The sequence below is a fragment of the Diceros bicornis genome, chromosome 36 (genome assembly GCF_020826845.1).
Source record: "Diceros bicornis minor isolate mBicDic1 chromosome 36, mDicBic1.mat.cur, whole genome shotgun sequence".
NCBI classification, from domain to species: domain Eukaryota; kingdom Metazoa; phylum Chordata; class Mammalia; order Perissodactyla; family Rhinocerotidae; genus Diceros; species Diceros bicornis.
The window spans coordinates 25,588,171-25,614,858 of NC_080775.1; the positions used below are offsets into that span (position 1 = coordinate 25,588,171).

The window sequence follows — 26,688 nt, forward strand, 5'->3', positions numbered from 1 at the left end:
CAAAGTTGACCACACTTGACCATTATTTTTACCAACAACCCCAATCCTTTGGGGTTTTTGGTGCCAGGTGCGGAATATTGACCAAGACACAGAAACGGAAAATTCCTCACCCCATAGAAAGGCAAGAATTCATTGATAATTTCCAGTTTTATCCTTAAGCCGTGCTGCATATAATTTTTCTGCAAATGAAAACCTCTGGTTCATATCATCATCTCTTGAAAAGAAGAGCAAACTATAAATTTCCAACAATAGAGAACTGATTAAATGATGGTGCAGCACTCACCATCATTTGTGCTTGGAGGAAAGTGCAAGATGGTGCTTTGTGGAAAGATGCTTGGAGCCATGAAAGTGACTTTGGAAGAATTCTGAATGATAGAAAGGAAAGTATTTTACAATTGTGGTGGACCATATGGACCCCACCTTCTCTGTCTGTGTTATCTCTATTTCTCACTCATTTTTGAAGGCCCTCAGTTTGACTTCCACCCTCAACAACCCTCCAGAGATAACCAGTGACTTCTGTGCCCTTAAAGCCAAAGGTCATGTTTCAGTTCTCATGTTGAGAACATTGAACATTGTTATCGTATCTCATTGATTAATTCATTAACATTTTCTTTTTGGAGGTGGGAGATGTTGCATGGACTGTTCAGAAACATTTTAGAACATAACAGCATACAGTTGTTCATAGAGTTACCTACCATTTCTTAGCATTACAAATAAAATGTGAGTCTTTACTTCCTCAGATTGAGAATCTAGAGATTCTAAGACACGCAGAGCATGCTGGGACACTTGGCTGTTCATTACCCAAGCCCGTAATCTTGTTCCTTAGAACCTTTGGAGTTCACAAAATAATCTTTAGGCTTCTCAAAGAATGTCATGAATTTTTCTGTATTTCTTGTTTAATTAGATACCAAGATTTATTTTTATTTATTGTCTTAAGTATTGTCGGAAACTAAATAACTTCTCTTGAATTCCAATTAGAAGTGTTTGATAGGTAGACATTTGGTACCTAAAAGATAATCCTTCCCAATGCATAAATCTGCCACATCAATCTCTTTTGCCTTTGAAAATGACAGTCTGAGAGCCTTAACAGTTTCTGCTGCCTTCATGGCCTGGCCTGGCCTGTGAACACCAGTCTTCTCCAAATGCTAACTTTGCATTTCAGTGCTGCATTATTCTGAATCTTTATGAAAGTTTTTTAAATGATGATTTGGGATACAAATTTAAATCAACAATTGAACTGTGTATTCTACTACCAATGCAGATAATTCAGCTGAAATGACAATTAGATGAATAGACACCTCTTCTGCTCCACGCAGCTTGCACACACGTAGTTGAGGAAAACCACGTCATAGCTAATTCCTGTCGGTGGTAGTGAAATTTCACATTCTACTGTGCAAATCATGATTTCAGAAGCATTAAAATGTAGAAATATATGTCTTTGAATTGAGGAAATATGTTGCCTGAATTTTTCCTTTGATTTCAGTGTTGTTTTTTGGGGTGTTTTTTTGTTTTTTTCTCTGATGTTCGGCAGCAACCTATGGATTTATTTTGCAATGAGAAACAACTCACAAAGCTGACCGTCAGTCCTAGAGTATTGTGGTGGATTCAGCCCTTCAGTGACTGTATATCCTGGTAGATTCAGCTCCTCGGTGGCTCCTTTCTAAACAAAACCTGTAATATGTGCTCTGCCTGGTGCTGATTCCCAAGCCTCAGTGGACGTGTCTGGTTCTCATTACTCCAGTGCTGGCCAAGATCATGACTTGTACTTCTTAGGAATCTTTAGTAAATATCCCCTCTGCACTCTTGGAAGTTAAAAAGCCATTTGACATTAATATTCTCGTGCTTGGATGTTTAAGAATTTAGTAGCCTCACGGGGAAATCTTCCTTGCACTAGAAAACATTGGTCTTTACTGCCAAAGCAAAATGAAAAATTGAAGCCAAAGTGTTTTAACCTCCTCCACTTCATCCTTTTCCATTTTCAACTTGGAGTTGGAGGAAAAGAGGAGAAAATTAATTTTTTTTAAATCATCAGTTAAAATCCTGTCATTACTAGGTAATTTCTGCTTCAACCTGTTTGTTAAGCAAGACGTCAAGACCCAGGCATATTCTGGCCTCTCCTCTTCCACCTAGACTAGGGGTGGGTCTCAAGACCATGGCCACATATGGTCCTTAGCTTAGTGTCATCTGTTCTAGAGGGAGGAGTACCATGATGTAACATCCAGATCATATCTATGAAGACATGACCCAGTTTTAGACTCTTTAGAAGTAGAGATGTGAAAGATCCTCTCTTTGAGATGGGAATGTGGCTGCATGAAAGCCTGTTTCTGTTTGACTTTCTAAGCTGTTGTGTGCCTTTTCCTCCCATTACTTTTTCTTTGTGTGTTTGAATATGTGTCATCTCTAGGCAGATGCATTATGAGTGTCTAAGTGTATTTTCCACCTGTGTTTTTCTTTCACACACCTCTCCTGCTACAACTCTTTGTCTCCATGGCTTATCATCTGGGTAAGGGAGGCGCAGTGTAATGAACAAGTCTGGACTTGAGTTCAAATCCATCCTGCCATGTATTAGCTGTGTGATCTTGGGCCTGTCACTCAAACTCCTGACCACAAGCTCCTCATCTATGAAAATGGGACTAATGTTATCTACTCCTACATAGTTTTTATAAAAGCTAGATGAGATAACATAACAGCAGTACAACAGGATAGATTAAATATTTTTTTCTTTTACATTGTCTTTGCCTACCTCTACTTTTTGTTTTCATCCTCTTCCTCTTTCTTTTGTGTTTTGTTTTGTTTTCTTAAACTCAGGTCTGTCTGACTTAAAAGATTGGTTCTTTTTTTCCCCCAACTTTTTTATTTTGAAAAGTTTCAAAACTTCAAAAACAAAAAAGTAAGACTAGGGGAATGGACACCCATAAACCCTTCACCCAGATTCACTAATTGTTTACGTTTTACCACATTTGCTCTCTCTATTTTTTTTCACCATTTATCTCTTAAGAACAAAGACATTCTCTTACACAACCAGAATACAATGATCACACTCAGGAAACTTAATTGATTTAATACAGTTTCTGATATATAGTCTATATTTAAATTTTCCAAATTATCTCAATAATGTCTTTTTTTTTTTTGAAGAGTCCAGACCAGTCATTTTGTTTGTTTTGCAAATGTCCCTCAATTTGGATTTGTCTGATGGATTCCTCTTGACTAGATTCAGGCTAAGCATTTTGGCAGCAGTGTTATAGAGGTGACACTGTGTCCTCGCTGTATCCCGTCAGAGGCAATGATGTCAGATTGTCCCATCAATGATGATCCTAAGTTTGATCATTTGGTTAAAATTGTGTCCACCAGTTTTTTCCATTTAAAAGTATTCCCTTTGAAATTGTTAAGTAATATGTTTCTCTGTGTCACTTGCTGCTTTTCTTACGAGTTCTGTTGAGTATTTTGGATTTCAGCCATCTCACCTCTCACCTATCCTGGAGCTTGACTTAGCAGAGTGAGGTGATATTTGGAGTAAATATCATGTTCCCCAACCATCTTTCACCCATTGGTGCCAACATCTGTTGTTCATTCTTGCCACCCACTACGGTGGTTGTAGAATCATTTTCCTTTTTTTCTCTCTCTCTCCCTCTCTCCATTTCTCTTCTCCTGCTCTTTCTTCAGTCATTCATTTATTCAGCAAATACTTTTGAAGGTCTTCCATGGCTAAGGCAGGCACCATGCTTAGCACTAGGAATACAAAGGTGAATAAGACAGGCTTGACCCCTGCCCTCATGAAGCTTAAATGAATATATTACATTTTAATTCGTCCATCCATTTAACAAATATTCACTCCATGTCTGTCATTTATCTACATTGCTCTCCTTGCTGGGAATCCAGCAGTAAACAAAAACAGTCAAATCCCTGCCCTCATGGGGCTTACATTCTAGTTGGTAAGCGAGGAGAGAATATAAACAGGGAAAACAGAGGTCGTGGGAAAAAGTTGATTTTGAAATAGGTCAGGGAAAGCCTCAGTACTGAGGGAACATTTCAGCAAAGACCTAAAGGCAGTGAGAGAGTAAGCTATTTAGGGAAGTGGGGAACAGGTGTTGCAGAGAGAGAGCAAAGTGTGCAGACGTGCGTGCTGACAGTGTTCAAGGAACAGCTGGGAGGTGGTGTGAGCGAGAGTTAAAGGAGATAAAATGAGAGAGGCAAGGGCCGGCGGCGCTAAGTAGTGGTTGAATATGTGAAATAAGAGGGAAGTTTGGGCTAGAGATACACTTTGTGGGTTGGCAGCACGCATATGGTATTTAAAGCCAGGAATCAGCATGAGATCACCTAGCGAGTGAGTGTAGACGGAAGCTAGAAGAGAAACTAGGAGATCAGGGAGATGAGGAGGAACCAACAGAGGAGGTGGAAAGGGAGAGGCCAGTGAGTAGGCGGGGACGGATCCAGGGTCTCTGGGGCCCAAATCTTAGACAATCCAGGGAAACTCCCTTTAAAATAAGAGAACAACTGCCCGGTGGCGCAAGCGGTTAAGTGCGCGCACTCCGTTGCAGCGGCCTGGGGCTCGCCAGGTCTGATCCTGGGCGCGCACCAATGCACCACTTGGCAAGCCATGCTGTGGCGGCGTCCCATATAAAGTGGAGGAAGATGGGCATGGATGTTAGCCCAGGGCCAGTCTTCCTCAGCAAAAAGAGAAGGACTGGCAGATGTTAGCTCAGGGCTGAACTTTATCACAAAAAAAAAAAAAAATTATGCATAAAAAATTAAGAACAAAGGTAAATATTTATTTATAATGAGAAAGGAAATCACAACAAATTACTAATTTTTTGAAACACATACCACAAACATTACAAAATCCAAAAAGTAAAACGTTTTTATTATTACTAATTAAACTGCCTGATATATTTTTCCCTATATTTTTGGATGCGTTTTCTTTGATCACCTCTCCATATGAGGATGAAGTTGAAATACAGTTTTCTCTGAAGGAAATAGAGAATTTAGTCTTTCCTCCAACATCGTTGCTCAAAATAAATTTTATTATTGATAGTTTAGAAAAAGTTCACTTTAGTCGCACAACTCTCTATGGGAAGGCCTTATCTGTAACTTCCTCTGTGGTTTCTTACTCTGGCGGTGCTTTTTGCCGAGGAGCAAGACCTCAGAGAACTGAGGCATTTGCTCTCACTAGAAATGGCATGGCGCCCTTGGCTCCCGGTGGCTCCGGAAGCAGCTGGTGACCCCATGCAAAAGAGCAGAGCATGGTGAGAGCAGAGCAGGTCATGGTGACCCCGTGCAAAGAGCAGATTAGACCAGCGTCTCCTTCAGATCTCCTCCTTGGAACAGAAGATGGGGTCCGCAGTCCATGAGATCTACCATGGATCCAGCTCTTGTTGGAGTCCAGGTGAAGCAGAAGTAGTGCCGGCAGCCCACCAGCCCCACTTCAAGCCCTGGGATCATTACCAGAGTGATCTCTCAGCAAGAGAACAGTGTTCCATGCTGCTGGGGTGCCAGAAGAGAAATGCAGTCTTAGAAGGGGCCTGCAAGGGAGGAGCCCTGAAGCATAAGCTTTATTAGCTTCATGGTTAATTGGCCTCTGTTAGAAGGAAAAGCAGGAAAGAAAGCTTTCATGGAAGCCGAGTGAAGAAAGTATTTCCAAGAGAGGATGATCAATGAACAGTGTTAAATGTTGCTTAAGATGCAAAGAATTAACCATTGGATTTAGCAACATGAAGGCCTTGGTGACCTTGAGTCAGTTTTGTGACATGGTGGGAACAGAAGTCCAATTAGGGTGTGTTTTGGTCAGTTTGGGCTGCTATAACCAAAGTACTGTACACTCGGTGGCTTGAACAACAAACATTTCTCACAGTTCTGGAGGCTGGGAAGTCCAAGACCAAGGCGCCAGCAGATCCAGTGTCTGGTGAGGGCCCTCTTCCTGGTTTGTAGATGGCCGTCTTCTCGTATCCTCACATGGCAGAGAGCAGGCAGAGAGAGCAAACAAACTCTCATGTCTCTTCTTATAAGGGCACTAATGCCAACAGGAAGGCTCCACCCTGCTGACCTAATTACCTCCCACAGGCCCCACCTCCAAATACCATCACACTGGGGGTTAGGTTTCAACATATGAATTTGGGAGGGACACAAATATTCAGCCATAGCAGGGTAGATTCAGAAGAAAATAGAGATGAGTAGGGACAATGAATACAGATAACTATTCACAGGAGTTTTGTATATAAAAATTAATATCCATGGTTTTTATTTACAAATGAGTGAATAGAATATTTTCTATTTTTGTGTCTTCAAAAAACCCTAAATTATGTTCTCACTTAATTTGATGTCACAGTAGATCCTAAATACAAAAGCAGTTCCCCATTCCTTGTATAGATGCTCAAAATAGATTAAGATGGGAATTTAAGAAAATCTCAAGATTTTAAACTCTCGTTTCAGCCCACGTGTATCCAAGTGAAACTAAGCTACAGCTGGTCTCCCAGAGATACAGAAAAGCCATCTGGACAGATGGAAGTGAGAATGTTGTGTTCTCATGAGCTGACCTTTGTTTCCCTGTGTCACGTGTTATTTACTTCTGAGTCCTGCTGAGCATTTTTGGGTCTTTTTCAGCCATCTCCCTTTTCACCTACCCTGGAGCTTGACTTAGCAGAGTGTTACTCTGCCCCACTCCACCTGCCTTCACTCAAAAGCAAAGCAATTTGGAAATAAGTGCATTTAAAAATCATACTTTTAAAAAATGTGGCGGCCCATCTCTTGTTCTGTGTGTGTGTGTGTGTGTGTGTGTGTGTGTGTTTCTCCACTGTGACAAATTCTAAGGCTTTTTAAAGGACCCCGTTAGTGGTTTTTAAATTTTGAAGTAAATCATGTCATTTCATGATTACTTTTTTATTTACAAATGTCTTTTCCATCTAACGTTTGCCATCACAATACTACTTACTGAAGGACTCTATTGTCTTGGCTATTCCTTTTGCATAACCAGATATATGCATATCTGCAATGTCCACACGAATTTCCTTTGTGATTGTTGTGTTGATCTATATTGTTCATGTGACCATAGTGATTGCCCTATTAAATTAGTAACTGTTTATTAGCACATTTCTTAAAATTTTCACTGATCTCGGGTGTACCATACCAAGCCAGTTAAGTTGGCCCAAGAGATTTCTTCATCTTAGTTCTCTGTTGAGTATTATTTGATGTTGTGTGTAATTTTAGAGATGCTGCTGTTTCCTGTTTCATGTTACACAGGAGCTTTGGCTTCCTCCCTCCCCCAATCATTGCAAGAACCTTTAACCATGTGCTGTGTTGTTTCATGAACCACTTCCTCTCGATAAGTGCTTTCATTGCAGTTTGAAAGAAAACTACACTGAAGGAATCAGGTAAAAGTCAATAGTGTCAGTTATTTTCCAATCATACTGTACACTAGCTACTTCATAGTTTCCACCAGCATCTGTGAGCATCTGAATTCTGTACTATATATTCCATGCTAAGTATGATCCCTATCATGAACAGATTTCTTTTTTATTTTTTTTCTTCTTTTGTGTCTGTCATTGTCATATGTAGGCTGACTTTTTTCCTTGAAAAAATAAATATGGCCAGCTATTTTTTTAATTTAAAAGTAATAAAAATACCAAAGCAAATAGATACTGACAGAGCCTCAGATTTTTCAACCTTTTTTCTCGTTAATTCTAGTTATATTTTAGCTCTGGCAATCTACCAGTAGACTCAAAACACTGCTCACCTGCACCAAGAAGTATATGATAGGATGTAAGTACAAAAAAATAACAACCTCAATGCAAGGATGCAAATATTTTTCTTTAACTGTCTTCAAAATGGCTTTCCATATGTACAGTATGGACATACATACAGTATGTAGATAAAGTCCAGATATTTAATCCTTGACACATTGACGAAGAGAAATAAGTTGTGAAAAAGCCACAGAGGAAAATCTTCCAGAGGTTTGTTTAAGCCTAGAACAGTGTCTGGGATCAATAAATATTTGTTGATGGACTTAAATTGTATTACCTCAGGCAAGTTACTTCATCTCTGGGTGCCTTCGTCTCCTCATCTGTAAATGGGGAAAATAAAAGCGTCCTATCGAGGGTGGTTGTGAGGATGAATTTAACCAGTCAATATACATAAAGCACAAGGATGGTACCTGGCACAGAGTGAGAATACCTAATAGTGTGTTAGTAATTATTCTTGTTATTATCAGGCAGGTAGAGGGCATAGGGAGATTCCTCTCTCTCTCAACCCACAGCCACGCACAGAAGTAACAGAGAAGGGGCTTGTCTTCTTGGTAGATAGGTAGCATCTATTCTGGTAGAATTTTGAAGACCACTTCTAACCTGTCTGGATTTAATCAACTGATTCATTTTAAGGATCAGAAAGTAATTTTCATATATCCTTTGTTGTTTGATTTTTAACATTTTACTAACAGATACTCTGTCTTTTCTTTTAATTCTTATTACTCTAAAATTTTCATTCGGTTATTGCTATTAGTACCTCAGTCCAAGTAAAATTATGTGTAACTAAGAGCACAGCTGAAAAGATGAGCTTTGCAACCATTCAAATTAGACCATCCACCAGTTAGTAATATCTTAACCTGGTGTCTCAAGAAATCAGATTTTGTTTTTTTGCTTAGAAAGAGTATCCCTGAGCTAACATCTGTGCCAGTCTTCCTCTATTTTGTATGTGGGTCACTGCCACAGCATGGCTGACGAGTGGGGTAGGTCTGTGCCTGGGATCCGAACCCGTGAACCCGGGCAGCCAAAGCAGAGTGTGCAAAACTTGAACCACTCGGCCACAGGGCCAACCCCAAGAAAGTAGGCTTTTGACAGATAAGCTCCGTATAAAAATTTAAATAACATGAGGTTCTTCATTGTATTGATGCTGGCTGCCACTGAATACATTTGGCATTTCTGTAAAGCCAAGAATTGATAATCACAAGGGAAAAATCTTAAACTTTTGATTTTATGCAGAAGTTGCTAGGATCACTTTTTTAGACCAATATGAAAGTAATCTTTTGAATTATTTTCTGTTTTATGAAAAATTTTTATATGTAAGTTTATTACCTATTGTATTTAATATACAAAATTGTGTGTTTTTATGAATAAATTTTTAGTTTTAAATGCATCAAATAATCACTTAATATAATACTATTACGCTCAAAATTCAGTTCATAGCAAGAAATTGTAAGATATATAAGAGAGGAGGAGTATTTGAACATGTCCGTGTGTGTTCATTTTTGTTCTTATAGATTAGCAAATTTAAATATAAACACATGAAAAACCAAAATGTGACATTGGCAAATACACACCCACACATATAATTTGTTCTCTCTTTTGAAACCCAATGCAAGCCAGAGGCATATAATTCTATGTAAATAGTAAAACACATATGTATATTTTAATTATATATTAAAGTGATACAGATAGCCTGATACACTACTGTATAATTAAGCTGTTACATTTTTGTTCTAAAATAAGGTATAAATCTATGTTTGGGGGGTTAAAATTAATTAGAAGTATGATGTGAATAAAAGAATAATTAAGATAGCTGTAACTTATTTTTATTTGTTAAATAACAGTTAATTAACCTACTACTTGAAATATTAGCTGACTTCAGATTGAATTAGATTAGAAGGAAAACCACTGATCCTGTCACTCAAGTTGAATGGTAGTTATTAGATTTTTCTAAAAGCAACAAAAATTTTGGTTTTGAAAACTGATTCAGGCCTAAATAGATGTGAGGCCCAATAAACCCTTAGTGTTTACCAACAAAATTCACCTGTATATCAGTATTTACTCACTTGGAAGCACTGAAGAAAGGGAACTGTTGCTATAATGAGGGAGGTTCCACAAACTTGTAACCACGACAGCAGCTTAGAAACAGAGTTTCTGTTTAATTGCCCTGATAGTTAAAGGAACGTGGGATTTGGCAACCTCCAAGGACTGTCCAGCCCTGGGATATCGTATCTCTGAGTACAGTGCAATAGGATCCATGTCTAGAGCACAGGAGATGGAATGATCGAGAGCTTTCTACGCAGCCTGAGACGTGTGCTCCAGCTCACGTCTTCCCATCAGACTGAGAGATTACTCAATCTCTCTGGGCTTTCATCAGAGAATTTTTAAACACAAAGATGAACAAGATCTGATCCTTACTTAATAACAGCTCCGAGTCTGGAAAGAGATTCTAATACGATAACAAAAAGTGCATGATTCAGTACGGTAAATACTGTTATTGAGTGCTTATACCAAGTACCATATGCTATTTTGTTTAAATGTCACAATAATCCTATGAATTATGTATTATTCTTCTCATTTTACAGAGGAGGAGACAAACCCAGGGAGATTAGATACATTATCAAAGTTGTTGTTGGGGCCAGAATTTACTGATGTGGTCACCAAGTGCAATGGACAGCAAATCACTCTACTGGGTGTGAAGACACCATTGAAGGGTCGACACGAAAGCTGGGTTTTGAATGATAAATAGAATTTTATGAAGGATAAGTGGACAGAGGAGGATGTTATTTAAAGGGAGTAGCATACACAAAGACAAAGAATTTTTAAAAGCCTGTTCAAATGATGTACGCTTGAAATTTATACAATGTTATAAACCAGTGTTACCTCAATAAAATAAATAAATAAATAAAGCCTGTTCAGACAATGTCAAGGGCCCCGAATGGCAAGAGTTGTACCCTGAGAGGTAGGTTGGGGCACGTTGTGAAGGACTTTGAAAGACATGCTGAGACCTGAACTCTCTCCACTCCATCACGATCAGCCACGGAAGGTTTTTAACAGGAGAGTGACACGTTCAATTTGTGTTTCAAATTCATGGTGATGGTGCTGAGGCTTGATAGGGGCTCCGGGAGGCTGGATGAGCTGATGAGGGTCTCAGCTATGGCTTGACAGTGAGAATGAAGGAAAGGAGAGCATTCCACAGGAAAAACCAACAGGATGTTTTGACTGATTAGATGGAAAAATGGGAGAAGTCAAGGGCTGTGCCAAGGTTTCTAAATTGGACTAATAAGTGAATAATGACCATTAGCCAAATTAGGGCATGTGGCAGGAGAATGCACCAGAGGGGGAATAATGATGGAAATGCCTGTGGGCTATTGAATGGGCTGCTTTTAGGCAAGCTAATCTGACTGATAAAATGAGGTCTGCCGTGATCTAAGTCCAAAATCATGGCTGGAATTGCTAATCCAAGTGTCAATGAAACCCAAGTCCAAACTGAGTTAAATATATGAGGTTAACTTTGCCAAAGACATAAATATATGTCCTATTAAACATACGTATATCAGAGTACTTAGGATAGATTTTTTTCCCAGCTTTATTGAGGTATAATTGACATATAACACTGTATAAGTTTGAAGTGTACAAGATAGTATGTGATATATGTAATATTATGAAATGATTACCACAAGATGTTTAGTTAACACATCCATACACCTCACATAGTTATTTTTTTTCTTGTGGATAGATTTTTGTAAATATGTATATTTTAAGTTTATATATGAAATTTATATACGTGGAAAAGAGGAACTATTTGAGGATAAAAACTGAGTCTTAGAAATTTGCGCCTTAGGGAAATATTGAGCATTACGGAAAATTCCTTGGTCATTCAGGGAATCTAAGGCAGGATTTCCCCCTGGATGTGCAGCCTCAACAACCCCACCCCTCTTCTATCCACCCCCCCAAAAAAGCCAACAAAATCTATCTGATAAAGTACTATTTCAGTTTTCTTTTAATCAACAGTTTGTTATTGTTCCCAAGACACGAAAGGAACTCAGAAATGACGTACTCACAAAAAGATGTTACTTCCACCCAATCGTGATGTGCACATTGCTTATTTTGCAATCTATTGCTTCACTAAGGCTACTCCACCCCTGCTCTTTTAAGCTGTTAACCCAATAACGCTCTGAGCTCTCAAGGCTGAGTGTTGTATTTCTCTCTTTCTCTCTCTCTTTTTAATCTTGATTTTGACCTTTGGAAAATATCACACATACAAATAGACACAGCCCTATTTTCTCACACTTGTGTGTGTGTGTATGTGTATACACTATGTGTGTGTGTGTGTATATATTACACACACACACACATATATATATATATCCGTGTGACTCTTGTTCTGTCCATCCTAAAATTAAGGTGTTCTCGCAGAGAGGGTAAATATGTAAGATGATTGAATTTACAGATGAATCCAAATTTATGTCAATAATAGCCCCTAACTTAAATGTCTTATTATTTTTACCAAGGATGCAACACTTTTAAGCTGTGATTCATTCAGTAACAGATTTACTTATGACTGTAGATTTACAGCACAATTTTGATGTTGATTCCTTTTAGTAATTTAATATCAACAGACTCTGGGGGAAAGGAATGGAAGGGCAGGGAAAGATTTTTACCAGATGAACATAGGGAGAGTTTCAGCAGAGGTCACGAGAATGTGCTCGTTTCAAATTATTTCCATCTTAGATGTGTCACTCACCCTGGCATGTCCTCAACCCGTTCTGTATCAGGATGTGTACAGAGCAACTAAAGTCTTTGGGCTTAATGGGTTTTTCTGACTCATTAATGCCACATTTCCTTTCAAGACTTTATTCTTCAGTATTTTAGCACTTTTCCCAATTTAATGATTTAAGAGAAAGCATCAATGGCAGAATTCTTATTACTAGCGTCCTCTTTGGTTCCTATGAGTTTATTGCAACACTGATGGGCAGTTTTGAGGTCAGCAAATAAATCTATATTTTCCACTCTGAATGGACTACTTTTCTTTTGTTTTTTTTAATTGAGGTCACATTAGTTTATAACGTTACATAAATTTCAGGTGTACATCGTTATATTTCAACTTCTGTATAGACTGCATTGTGTTGACCATCAAAAGTCTAGTTACCGTCTGTCACTGTACAAATGTGCCCCTTTACCCTTTTGCCCTTCTCCTACCCCCTTCCCCTCTGGATTACTTTCTTTTATGAAAAATTTGAAACATGTTAATGCTAATACTTACTCTTAACATTTTTTTGTGTGTGAGGAAGATCAGCCCTGAGCTAACATCCATGCCAATCCTCTTTTTGCTGAGGAAGACTGGCCCTGGGCTAACATCCTTGCCATCTTCCTCCACTTTATGTGGGATGCCTCCACAGCATGGCTTGACAAGCGGTGCGTCAGTGCGCGCCCGGGGTTCCAAACCCCGGGCCGCCAGCAGTGGAGCTCGCACGCTTAACCGCTAAGCCCTACTTACTCTTAACTTTTCCTGTTAATAATAATTCATTTCAAGGATTCTTTTATTTTGTCACATTATTTCATTGCATAATATTCTAATGAAAATAAATTCACATGGGCAGCTCTGGAATTTTGTTGTTTATTCTGCTAATTTCCTCTTTTTAATTTAATGAATGAATCATCCGTTACAAGATTTTGAATACCAGTTAATTGTTTGAGGGGACAGTTTATGAAGCCACGGGTACTTTGCTGCCTTAAATATTTTCTTCCCTCCATTTTGTAGGTAATTTGAAGAAGGGAGGGTATGATTCAGATACTTTGTAAGCAACTGGAAGGGGATTAAAACCACATGTGAGTGGGAGCCGCCTGGTCGCATAGCGGTTATGTTCTCGAGCTCCACTTCGGCAGCCTGGGGTTCACAGGTTCAGATCCCAGGTGCAGCCCGACGCACGGCTTGTCAAGCCGTGCTGTGGCAGCGTCCCGCATAAAGTAGAGAAGGAGGGGCACAGATGTTAGCCCAGGGCCAATCTTCCTCAGCAAAAAGAAGAAGATTGACAACGGATGTTAGCTCAGGGCTAATCTTCCTCTCACACACAAAAAAAACCACATGTGAGTGGATCCTAGCATTGACTCCCCTTCCCAACCAGAGCCAAGGCCCACCTGCTGCTCTCTTTCCTTCTCTGACTGTGATAAACACTATGCCCAACAACCCACATAAAATAGGATGAACATCTTCTCTCTTTCTTCACTGATGCTGTGTTTGATTCCTCCTCGACCTCTTAGACTTGCACATGCAGACCCACACTTGCAGTGTCTGCTTCACCTGTCACTTCTGTACCTGAGTGCTCACCTGCCTACTTTGTGTGGTCAGACCCTGAGCATTCACTGAAGCCCTTCCTTGGATTCAAACAGGTGCCTCCCTGTCCCCTGTGTATGTACACCTGATTCTTTCAGGTGTGTCTGCTACATAGGAATGTGCTTGTCCCGTGGTATCATAGACCTCTCTTGTTTTAACTGAAGTCCCCTTCCTGGCCCTTCTTGGCCAACCCAGTTTTGTAGCTACTCATCCTCCTGCAAGGCACTTCCTCCACTGGAAGCCAGATAGGGTGTTCTGGAAAATGAACAATCATAGAAATTCAAATCTCTGGGCCGGCCCCGTGGCTTAGCGGTTAAGCGCGCACGCTCTGCTGCTGGCGGCCCGGGTTCGGAGCCCCGGGCGCGCACCGACCCACTGCTTCTCCGGCCATGCTGAGGCCACGTCCCATATACAGCAACTAGAAGGATGTGCAGCTATGACATACAACTAACTACTGGGGCTTTGGGGGAAAAAATAAATAAAATTATAAAAAAAGAAATTCAAATCTCTTTCCTCCAAAATAAAACATGAACAACTTAAAACTTGAAATGACTGTTGAATATACTCAGTAACTGTGGCTCAGAGTAGCTTTTGTGTTTCACTAGAGGGAGAGCCTAGAAGGAGAGCAAAGAAAGAATTATTGTGGCGAGCAGGAAATTCAGATGAAAAATACTCTCAGTCCTATTCAGTGAAGATGGTAAAATTGTATAAGAGAAGAAATCATTTTCCCTTCTTAAAATTGGCAGAGGGGAAAATATTTGATGGGAAAATTAAGCAAGAAGATTTCCTAAGTGATGTAAACCCAGGATAACTGCTGAAGATAATTTGGGAAGATGGAGCACTAGCTTCGCAGGGTGGATATTTGGAGGATATGCACCAATGCACTCCAAATGGTTTTCACAGCCATCAGTCCTTCTGATCGCTCAGTGTCAGTGCCGTACTGGGTGCACACTGTTAACAGCAACCCGGATTATAGAACAGTTCTTGGAACATGGTGAGTGCTAGGTAGAGTCGTCATCATCATTATCATCATCATCATCATTACATCTCTTTACTTTCAAGAATTGGAATTTAAAAAAAAAAATCATTCAGGTCAGTTTTAAGTAGCAGAGTCAATAAGACAGAGGATTTTCCTATACATATTTTATAAAGAGACACAGAAACCCTGAGTTAGCTAAAACTATTAAAAATGGAAAGATATTACTGCTCAAGTATTAGTTTGACATTATGGTAAAGGGAGAACTATAAATTTTCAAGATAATTTATTCAAGGAAAGAAAAATCTGCCTTGACTTTGGCTATTTTAGCCAAATAATTTATTTTAAAGGCAAACACAAGCACATGTGTGTACAAAGATAATAGTGTCATGGTTATGGTAAAAAAACAAAAACAAAAAACTTTATCTTTTAGAGCTACATACTAAAATATTTATGAAAAAATATTTGCTTCAAAATTATCTGTTGAGAAGATATGATATCTAAATAACAAAGGTCAATCATGAGTTGATAATTGTACAACTGGACAATGGGTACATGAAAATCGTTATATTATTCTCTCTACTTTTGTGTATAGTTAAAAGTTTCCATATAAAATGACGAAAACACAAACACAGGCATACACACCCGTAAATATTACATTTGGCTTAAATAATACATGTTGATACTACACTCGCCAGACTTCTCAGCTTGAACTGTAATTGGCACAATCTTCTAGTGTTTTAGAACATTGAGGACCCTTAGAAATGATCTGTGGTAAATTCCTCATCTTAACAGATGAAACAGTCGATTCTCTGTACCAAACAACACACTGCTGGTTAGTGGCTGAAGGAGGACGGGTAATCATGTCTCCTAATTTCCTCATGCAGCCGTGGCAAAAAATGTCAGGAAGAGAGCAACTAGTTACGCCTCACAAGGCGGCCCTGCCCCATTTTATGGAAACACTTTTCCTGTCTTGAACAGTCCCCTCATTTGGTTTAGGCAAAGAAAGGCTATAATGTAAAATATGTTTTATTTCCATCTCTTATCACTTGATTGTGTGACCATTTTAGTTCTAAGTGTTTGTCACCCTAATGCTTTCAAATAAATGTACTGAAAGCTGCTATTTCAGAGATGTCTTTGTAAAGCAAGGACTCGTTTGGGCAATATGTTTACTCACTCCTGACATATCATTTTTGTGTAAGTTTTTAAGTGGAGGTGAAGTTTGACATCTCTCTGACATGAGGCTTTCTTCTTTTCTAATAAGGGTGTCCTATGGTGATGTGAATTCTTGAATGATGTCCACTTGGCCCCAAAGAGACTAGTTTAGTCTGAAAAAGCAGAGTCCAGCTGTCGCTCTGAGACAGTTCCTAGGGTTTGGTTCAATCTTGGACCAAGCAAATTGGAGGGAGGTCAGGCATGGAATTTCAGGGTGAAACGGACCTTCCTATCCACAGCCTTCTCTTCTCGGCTTACTTGCCTGTGGATGGGGCTTCTCGGTTATCCAGTTATCCAGAGATCAGGCTTTTATTAAACTGTTTATGTCTGGGTTTCTTCCTTTTTCAGATGGGTGAATCAAATGAAGATATAGACCAAATGTTCAGCAATCTGCTGGGAGAGATGGATCTTCTGACCAAGGTAAATTCCCCTTCCTAACTGTCAAATTAGAAAAAAATGGGGTTACAGAATTTGACTTTAATATGATGAGAGAGCTATCTTAAAAAAAAAAAAGACTGGAGATTGATAATATTATCCATTCCCGATGTAACTGTGACAGTGGGTGGAAAAAAATAAAGCTTTTTTCGTGATTATACACTTCTGAGTTCAGTTCATTGAATACATTGGTCCCACATACATTGTTATGGCAGTTCCTCGTTAGCCAATGGAGAGATTTTTCCCAAGCAAACCCCCCCACAACCACCACCACTGAACAGTTTCCCCTGCAGTTACCTATAAAGACTAGCTAAGAAAATCACACCATCATTAGTAAAGGTTCTTTACCAATCTTTGAGGAAACGCTACATTTTAAAGGACTAAGTGGGAGTTAGTGTGGCCTCTGATTAGACTGTTAGAACTTAGTTCTTTCAAAGTAGTATGAGAGCCACTCAGCCACAGGCTGCAGGTGTAAGAAAAAGCCGCCGACACCAAGACCAGATTAACTCAGAAATCACCCCACTGCCGGGCTGACTGAGCCCGGGGGCTGCCGACCTGAGCACCCCTGACCCAGGTTACAAAATCAGGGGAGCTTGAACGTGTCCTGGAGTGTTCTCCAGGTGAGCATAGTCAGCTCATCACTTTCTGCATAAAATATTAAAATAAGAATAATCCAATATTCCTAAATAAGACAGGCTCTTAAAGTTTTCTTTGAGATAAAGAAAATAAATGAGGAATAGTCTATGTTTTTTAAAAATATTTATTTTAGGAAAAATAAATCAATTTTAGCTAGCATCTACTCTATATTCCTTATAAAATTCAAAAAAGTTTAGATTCTATGAAGGAAGAGACAAAATGTGAGACAATAGCCTTAGATAAAAGGGGTGTTGATGAACAGGTGAGTATTGGGATGGTGACCACCTCTAGAGATGAGGGGACTTTCTTTCCTCCCATGAAAGGGAGGGTTTGAGTGAACATCTGGGTCTCTCTGTCCATTCATTCACTTTCTGATTGGTCAGAGTCTGGGATTTCATAGAACCACAGTTGGGTATTGTTATCGTAACTCAAGAGTAGGAAGGGGCCCCTCCGCATGTCTAGGACCTGCCTTCACTCAAGGCCCTTCTGGTTTTTGCTCTTTCTTTATTGCGCTCAAGTAGGTGTAGTCCCAGGGCTTGCTTGGCTAATACAGTCCTCCCAACAGGTTGGTCTCAAGATTTCAGGGTACAGAAAAGACCCCACTTTGTCCTTGGGTCTAAAATCTGTTCTTCAATTCTGCCATTATCAACTGCCCTTTGAGATTATTGGGTATTTTCCCTGCCATTAGAAAAGCTGGCATTTTGATCCCCATTTGTGAATTTTATGCCTATTCTATTCTTTGAAACTGGGGTGTGGTTGAGATGGGTGGGTTAGCCACAGGCTTTCTAATTTCCCAAAATAAGCAAAAATTATAGGGAACTAAAATGTAATATTGTGATTTTAACTTTTTTACTTTGAAATAATTTCAAACAAGATAAGTTGAAAGAATAATACAAAGAACTCTCGTTTACTTTTCTCCCAGATTTCTCATTAGTTAACATGTTACCTCATTTGCATTATCATTCCTTCTCTCTCTCTACATATATATGTGTGTGTGTTATGTGTATGTGTGTAGACATATATGTATATATCTATGTATATATATGTGTATAGAGAGAGAGAACATGAGAGAAATGTTTATGCAATCTGAAGATGTTGGTAGCTTTCCTAAGTAAGATGCGACAGCCATAAGCTATAAAAGAGAGAATATTTAAATATATAAAAATTTTAAATTTCTGCATGGCAAAGTTAAATAAACTGTAAGTTCATGATGATATCAAAAATAAACAAAAGCAAAATTACTTTATTGGTCACCATTGGAAATTGCCAGAGCATTAACTTATTACTCTGAAAATTGATAAACAAAGAGAAAGAATCAAGCATTTATCTTAGTCTTTCTATGGTCCTAGTCAAACTGTACTTTGGAGTAAACAAATAGTTGATCTGAGAAAGTTCTTCTTTATAGAAGAATTCCAATTAAACATTGAAAAGGAATAAAGAATTGGAAAATCACCATTATGCAACTTCTAATGAAATGCATTTTCAAGCATATGGTTTTTAAGGAGGTTAGTTAGTAGAGAGCAATGTTCTCAAACTTCAGTCACTCACATACCACCTTTGTGATTTTTGCCCTATCTGCAAGCCACCTGTCCTATTACTTTCTGAATATTTGTCTTTAGTTGATTTTTAAAATTAAACTTCATCTCAAAGTAGGTCAGACATTCTAGCTTAATTTTTTCTTAATAAATGTCCAAATAGATACACAATAATTTAAATTTTAATTGTTCATGTTTTTGTATACCACCTAAAATAATTTCACAGGCCACACCAGACATATAGAGAAAAACACTGCATACTTCACTTCATTTTCAGCTTTGAATGACTATCCTATGGTTAAAAGAGCTCCTTTCTAAAATCAGTTTCCTCTCTCTTTTTTCCGTCTCTCTACATTTTACTAGAAGCCTGTTTTATCACACATTTATGTGTTAGTATTTTGTTAGAGAACTACTTCTAATTTCTTTAAATAGCATAGTAAGTTACATTCCTGAGAAAAAATTAGTTGGCTACCCTAATTGTGATGTTCGACTTCTTAGTTATAGCGTTAAAAAATGAACTCATTAATTTCTTCCTACTTTCACTAAAATTTGTTATGGTATTTGCCCCCTAGTTCGTTAATCCATTTTCCCTTTTCTTGGCAGTTTCTGCATGCTCATTCTGTTTTATAGAATGAATTCTGGGGTTGTAGTCACTTTTTCTCACATTTTATCCTTGATTCTAACTTGCTTGGGTTAATTCTTTTTAACTTCTTGATTAATGGTCTTTTTTTTTCTAGGACTTATAACTAATTATATCTCATTAATTTATTCTCAAATGTATAATGATTGGTTTCCTTCAGAAATTTAAGACATGAACAAAGATATTATTTACCAAATCAAATTAACATCAAAGAATGCACTCACTTTGCATGGTATTCTGCAAATGTCATCCTTATTTAGGAACAGGTCAAATCACTTCTCAAACTATAGACATGAAAATATTTTTGAAAATTTAAATTTATATGTAATATAGCTTTTAAATCATACAAGAATCATTTTTTCAATTTAAAAAATAATGTTTTACAAAATTAGTTAACTAATTCTATCTTAATTTCTTTTTAACAAGAGTTTTATTCGATAGGAGTAACAGCATAACATTTTACTGTATAATTGCAGAGTACGTCTTGAAACAACTTTTGTCTTCCAAGTGACTAAACATTCCTTTTCTTTAATGTCATTGCCTACGTCCTTATAGAATTATATGTAGTGTATGTGTCACAAATGCATCGTTACAGGAAACTTTTTCTATTGTTTATAAAAATTAACTATCTCATTCTAATCGTTCTCAGTTGACCTGTTTTGTTTCAAATGTACCTTCTAGAATAACTTTTAAGGTGAAATTTTCTGTAGGGGAAAAAATCTCATAAAACATTTTTAAGTAAGCATACGGTGTTTAAAGAACATATTTAGAGCGAAAATGTGTAAACAATAAATCGTCTTTGACTTAATTATTAAAATGTGCTGCAAAAACATTTGTATCATAAATAACTTTGGGGGTGGGGATCTGTATCCACAGAGTCTAGGAGTCGACACTCTTCCTCCTCCGGACCCTAAACCGGCCAGAGCTGAATTTAACTTTAGTGTGGGTTTTAAGGATTTAAATGGTAAGCATCATAATTTCTCTTCTTAAGTCATTTGAAATCATAGTGATGATTATACTCTGTATGGAGCTATAATTTGAAAACAAAATTAAAGGAACCTGGACATCATGATAAGTATAATATTTAAACTCCTGGATTTCAGATTGTTTGTGTCTAGACTGAATTGAGAGGACAAGAAGGTATTTTTACCTATAATGAAAGAGAAAACTATCCTGCATTTGCGTCAAGTCTCAAAACTATCTTATTTTTTAAAGAAGTAAAGGGAGTTTCTTCTTATTACTAAGCCCTTAGAGTAATAATGTACGGTAGTATAAGAAAATATTAATAAGGAAATGTTAGTTCAAGGATAATAATGAACTATCCCTTTCATGATGATTGATAATATATGAATGGATGCTTCCAAATACAATATATTTATATATAAAATTAATATATAATATATTTGTTCTATTTGACATGTTTTTTCTCCCTGAGATTGTCACATTATTTTATTAACAAAAATCTCGCTATTTACTGCGGAGACAATTTTTAGCCCATATGCTATTCAAATTACAATAAATCTTGAAGTAATTGCTTCCCAATTAGTGAGAATGCCTTGCAATTCTTGAAAAAGATTTCCCAAAGACTTGCAGTGCCTACCAAAAGAATGAAAAACAAAATAATAGAGGAGCCCAGTTACAGAAATCCAGAGTTCCAAGTTTTATTTCTGTCACTCCTTGGGTTTCTTTGTTTCTGCCATTTTCAGTAATTTTTCAATAAATCCTTAGGTACCAATGTGTGTATCTTGATAAATTATAATATATCTCTTCTGGTTTCCTCTTTTCCCACCCTCTTTTCTATCTGCCATATACACTTATTATTCCTGTCAGTCGTTATCATCATAACATTGAATGATGGTAACATCCATGAAGTTTCAAAAAAGCAATACACTTTTGTAAAATGATGACATTAATAGATAACAGGCTTGCCTGTATGAACAGTGCATATTTGCCTCACCACACTCATAACAGCTGAGTGCTGTAATCAATTTAATTAAAATTAAAATGTAATCAGTACATCAGTTGTACTCAACTCAACTAATGCTTTCTAAGCACTCAATACCTAGTATCAAAAAATTACTGAAAATGACACACACGAAGAAACTCAGCAATGTATGAACATAGTAATGTTCAAGTACAGCAACACGAAACTCATGTCATTAAGAAGGCAAGATGTACATATGTGGCACAACTCGCATTTGGCCAAGACCATAAGAAAGTACTGATGTGTACTGAAAACTAAATTTGTTGAGAATTAGAATAGGAATAGATTTTTTACTGTCTGCACTTAAAACGTTGCTAAATTGAGTTAAAAATATTTCACCCGAAGTCATTCAGAGAGTTAATGACAAACTTCAGAACAGAATCTATTTATATTTTATTCTCCAATTTCATATTACTCAATTCCATCTTGATATATTTAGGATTATCATTTGCTTTGGAAATTATTAATATAAGTATTACTGTGGGAATTTTGTCCCTAAAATTTTTTATAAAGGATTAAAGTCATTTTTATGATATGTCAACAGTCACAATGTCATTGATAACATTAGGAAATAATGAACATGCTTCATTAGTTCTACATGTATTTCCTCTGAAAATTTTTAAATAAATTTAACTTAATTTTATGAAGATGTTTTATGCAAAATGGTGTACAAGAAAATAAGCCCTTTTTACACAGTTAGGAGATCCAAATTTTAGTCCAAGTGCTATACACTAGAACTATTAGCATTAATGTAATATGCTACATGGTGTTTATGATGATGATGTTAGCAATACATTATTTCACAAAGCTGGATGCTTATTTGTTACTGAGTAAACCTCACCTCCACTGCTGCCATTTCCTCCGTCCGGTTCATCCTACACATAGCAGCCAGAATTCTCTTCCTCGTGGTCACTTCCCTCCTGCCCATCCTTTGTTCATTACATTTGCCATCCAACGAATGCCTGATCATCAAAGCATTCTACCAGCACTGCTAACCAACACCACACTGACCACCACACAGTTTAATCAGCTTTCAGGATCACACATCTGACCTCCGCAGTAATCTCACACATAGAAGAAATTCTCATGTGAGCTGTCCTCCCGCACCCTCACTCTGAAAATCCATGTCTGCCCTTTCTTTTATAAGTGAACTCTCAGCTCATTGTCTTCTGAAGTCTTCGCCATTTCATCCCAATTTTAATTTTATTTATTTTTTTTTTTTCCCCCAAAGCCCCAGTAGATAGTTGTATGTCATAGCTGCACGTCCTTCTAGTTGCTGTTTGTGGGACGCGGCCTCAGCATGGCCGGAGAAACAGTGAGTCAGTATGCGCCCAGGATCCGAACACGGGCCGCCAGCAGCGGAGCGCGCGCACCTAACCGCCAAGCCATGGGGCCGGCCCTAATCCCAATTTTAAAAAAGTATTTTCTACTCCTCAACCCCCTTGCTGCTTTTCTTCCTGCTATTTTTCCTTAACTGCTCTTCCTTTGAACATGAGAACTCCTATTGTTGGGTGGTGTGCCTACAGAAGCTCTATCCTGACGCCAAAGTCTCAAGACATATGAAACCCCAGTTGGTTGAGACCCACTTTCTTCCAAATATATTTATCAGTAGTACGCTGTCTGCCCTCCAAAGGCCTAGGGAGAACTTTCCATCCATTTCCACTATCTCCCCTCCTCTACTTTTCTAAAACTCTAAGATCTTGCACCAGAATATACAAGAATTCCCCACTTAGGCAGCTACTCATGTGCTGGATTTGACTTTATAGCTGGTCCTTGAGGTCCCCGATGTAAGGAACACGTTTTTCTCCTTTTCTTTTTTTGAGGGAGAAGGCAGTCACTTTTTTTTCTTCCAGCTCTATTGAAGTATAATTGACAAAATTGTAGGATATTTAAAGTCTACAACGTGCTGACTTGATATACATATACATTGTGAAAGGATTCCCCCCATCAAGTTAATTAACACATCCATCACCTCACATGTTTACCGTTTTTGTTTTGGTGAGAGCATCTAAGTTCTACTCTCTCAGCAAATATCAATTATACCATGCAGTGTTACCAACTCTAGTCACCAGATTAGAGCTTCAGACCTTATTCATCTTATAACTGAAAGTTTGTACAGTTTTACCAACCTCTCCCTATTTCCTGAACCCCCCAGTCCCTGGCAAATAGTACTCAAATATTACTCTTAAAAATGATCTTCTTTCAGTTTTTCCAGGTACAAATCATTGTTTTGATCATTAATGTGATTTTCCCTATCAGAGTCCTTAAATGCACTGGAAGACCAAGATTTAGACGCGCTCATGGCAGATCTCGTAGCCGACATAAGTGAAGCTGAGCAGAGGACAATCCAGGCACAGAAGGAGTCCTCTCAGAATCAGTGTCAATTGGCATCTCTGGAAGATTCAGATTTCAGTGGTGCAGCCTCTCTTGGTTATGGAGCAAATGTGGCTGTAACGAGTATTAGCCAATATGAGGACAAGTTACCGCCTCCACCAGCTGATCCCGTGTTAGACCTGCCTCTGCCGCCACCACCTCCTGAACCTCTCTCTCAGGTAAGTTTGTGGGGCCAGAGATGGCAGGACCCTTGACCTCTGCTATCCATGATCTTTGACTTTGTTCAAAGAAAAGTTACATTCGTGAGTTTGTACACCCAAAGCTCTGAAATACTAAAAAGCCAGGATATTGAGTATGTTCATTGCAAAGTCAGAGTCCTCCATAAACAAGACCCATAGGTGTGTATAAAGAACATACCAGGGCCGGCCCCGTGGCTTAGCGGTTAAGTGCGCGCGCTCCGCTGCTGGCGGCCCGGGTTCGGATCCCGGGCGCGCACCGACGCACCGCTTCTCCAGCCATGCTGGGGCCGTGTCCCACATACAGCAACTAGAAGGATGTGCAACTATGACATACAACTATCTACTGGGGCTTTGGGGGACAAAAAGGAGGAGGATTGGCAATAGATGTTAGCTCAGAGCCGGTCTTCCTCAGCAAAAAAAGAGGAGGATTAGCACGGATGTTAGCTCAGGGCTGAGCTTCCTCAAAAAAAAAAAAAAAAAAAGAATATATCATATTCAGGAATTATTATAGTTTGGCTGAAATCTATATTTGTATGCAGCACTCCCTGATAATACTCAACCTTTTGGGGGTAATGTTTTATTAATTTGGTATGAACTGTGGAACTGATTTATGCATTTCTGGATCCCTGGTCCTAGCCCAGTACATAAATGAATAGAAGGCATTCCTTACATATTTCTGAATTGAACTAAATGGAATGTTGCTGAATTTGGCAGCCCTATTCAGTAGGACAATCCCTCGTAATGTTGTAGTTGGGGAGGAGTGTTTTGGGGCAGGCAGGTGATGAGTGATTGATATCAATACTTTTCTGAATACTGGGAAAACAAACAACTGGAAAGTTCATACGGTCGTTATTTGAGACATTAACTTACAATATGTCTCTCATAAAAGCAAAAACAGCACTTTTAAGGATTTTTTCTTAGAGTAAGCCACTTTAATAATATTTTAGAGTAAGAATCCCGCTCCATTTCCTGTGGCTTCCACGTTTGTTGTATATGATGGTGACTGGTATTTATAAATATGACCCTAGTAACCCTGAAAGTTCCTACAGTGCCTTTTGAATGAACACATATTAAATATAAATCAAATATTAAATCATACTCATTGCTCTATTGTGTATATATTGTAGAAAAATTATTTGAAAGTTGGTGAGCCATAGAGAGCAGAGGCTTTCTTTCCAGCTTTATGGAAATATAATTGACATATAGTATTGTGTAAGTTTAAGGTATAAATGTGATGATTTGATACAAGTATGTTGTGAAATGATTACCACAATAAGGTTAGTTAACACCTCCATCACTTCACATAATTACCTTTTGTGTGTGTGTGGTGAGAACATTTAAGATCTACTCTCTTAGCAACTTTCAAGTATATAATAGAGTATTGTTAACTATAATCACCATGCTGTACATTAGATCCCCAGAACTTATTCATCTTATAACTGGAAGTTTATACCCTTTGACCAACATATCACCATGTCCCCCACCCCCAGCCCCTGAAAACCACCATTCTACTCTCTATTTCTATGAGTTCAGCTTTTTTAGATTCCACATATAAGTGAGATCTTACAGTATTTGTCTTTCTCTGTCTGACTTATCTCACTTAGCATAATGCCCTCAAAGTTCATCCATATTGTCACAATGACAGGATTTCCTTCTTTCTCATGAATGAATAATATTCCATTGTATATATATACCACATTTTCTTTATCCATTCATCCATCAATGGACACTTAGCTTGTTTCCATGTCTTGGCTATTGTAAATAATACTACAGTGAACATGGGAGTGCAGATCTCTTCAAAACAGTGATTTCATTTCCTTTGGATAAGTATCCAGAAGTGGGATTGCTGGATCATCTGGTAGTTCTATTTTTAATTTTTTGAAGAACCTGCATACTGTTTTCCATAGTGGCTTCACCGATTTACCTTCCCACCAAGAGTGCACAAGTGTTCCCTTTACACCAGCGCTTGTTATCTCTTGTCTTTTGGATAATAGCCATTCTGACAAGCAAAGGCTCTCAACATAGGGTTCGTGAAGATGTCAAGGAGGCCATGATTCCCTGACAGTATGAGCACAGTTGAATGCATATATGAAACTTTATAGGCTTCATCGCCTTCAACATATTCCTAAAGGGGTTTGTGGCTCAAAAACAATTTAAGAACCACTGGTATGAAAAGATATATGTCTACTTTCAAGTAATTAGAATGTAACCAGAACAGCTCATTTCCTCATCAGTATAAATAAGAGAACCTTAATAATCCTGTTCTCAGAATATTAAATTGCAAAAATCAAAGGGCTTTGGGCTCATAAAATATTTCACTGTCTTTTCTACCTACTTATGGTGAATTATAAATTTAAGTTCAAGTCTAAGACTTAACTTTGGGGGCGTTAACGACCCCTTTAGGAATTGAATAAAAACTAGGAGTCCCAGAAACTGCATACTGATCCAAGAGAATGTATATAATTTCAGAAGGTGCTCGAATCCCTTGAGATCCACCTATGGATTCCTCAGGTTAGACCCCAGTTTTGAGCCAAGCAGAGATTTTTGTGGACGAAATATGTGACGCTCCATTAAGTCATCATTTTATCCTTTAAGTTACTATTCTTAAGATATAAAGGGTGACTGCC

The 26,688-nt window shown here is 38.1% G+C and overlaps 1 protein-coding gene across 1 annotated transcript in view; it reads left to right on the forward strand.

Annotated features, from left to right (window-relative positions):
- The window catches only part of APBB1IP (amyloid beta precursor protein binding family B member 1 interacting protein), a 99,995-nt gene that overhangs the window by 21,469 nt on the left and 51,838 nt on the right, over positions 1-26,688 (forward strand). Inside the window, 3 exon segments of the mRNA XM_058532642.1 lie at positions 16,607-16,678; positions 20,381-20,468; positions 23,748-24,040. Of these exon segments, the coding sequence (XP_058388625.1) occupies positions 16,607-16,678; positions 20,381-20,468; positions 23,748-24,040 (453 nt within the window).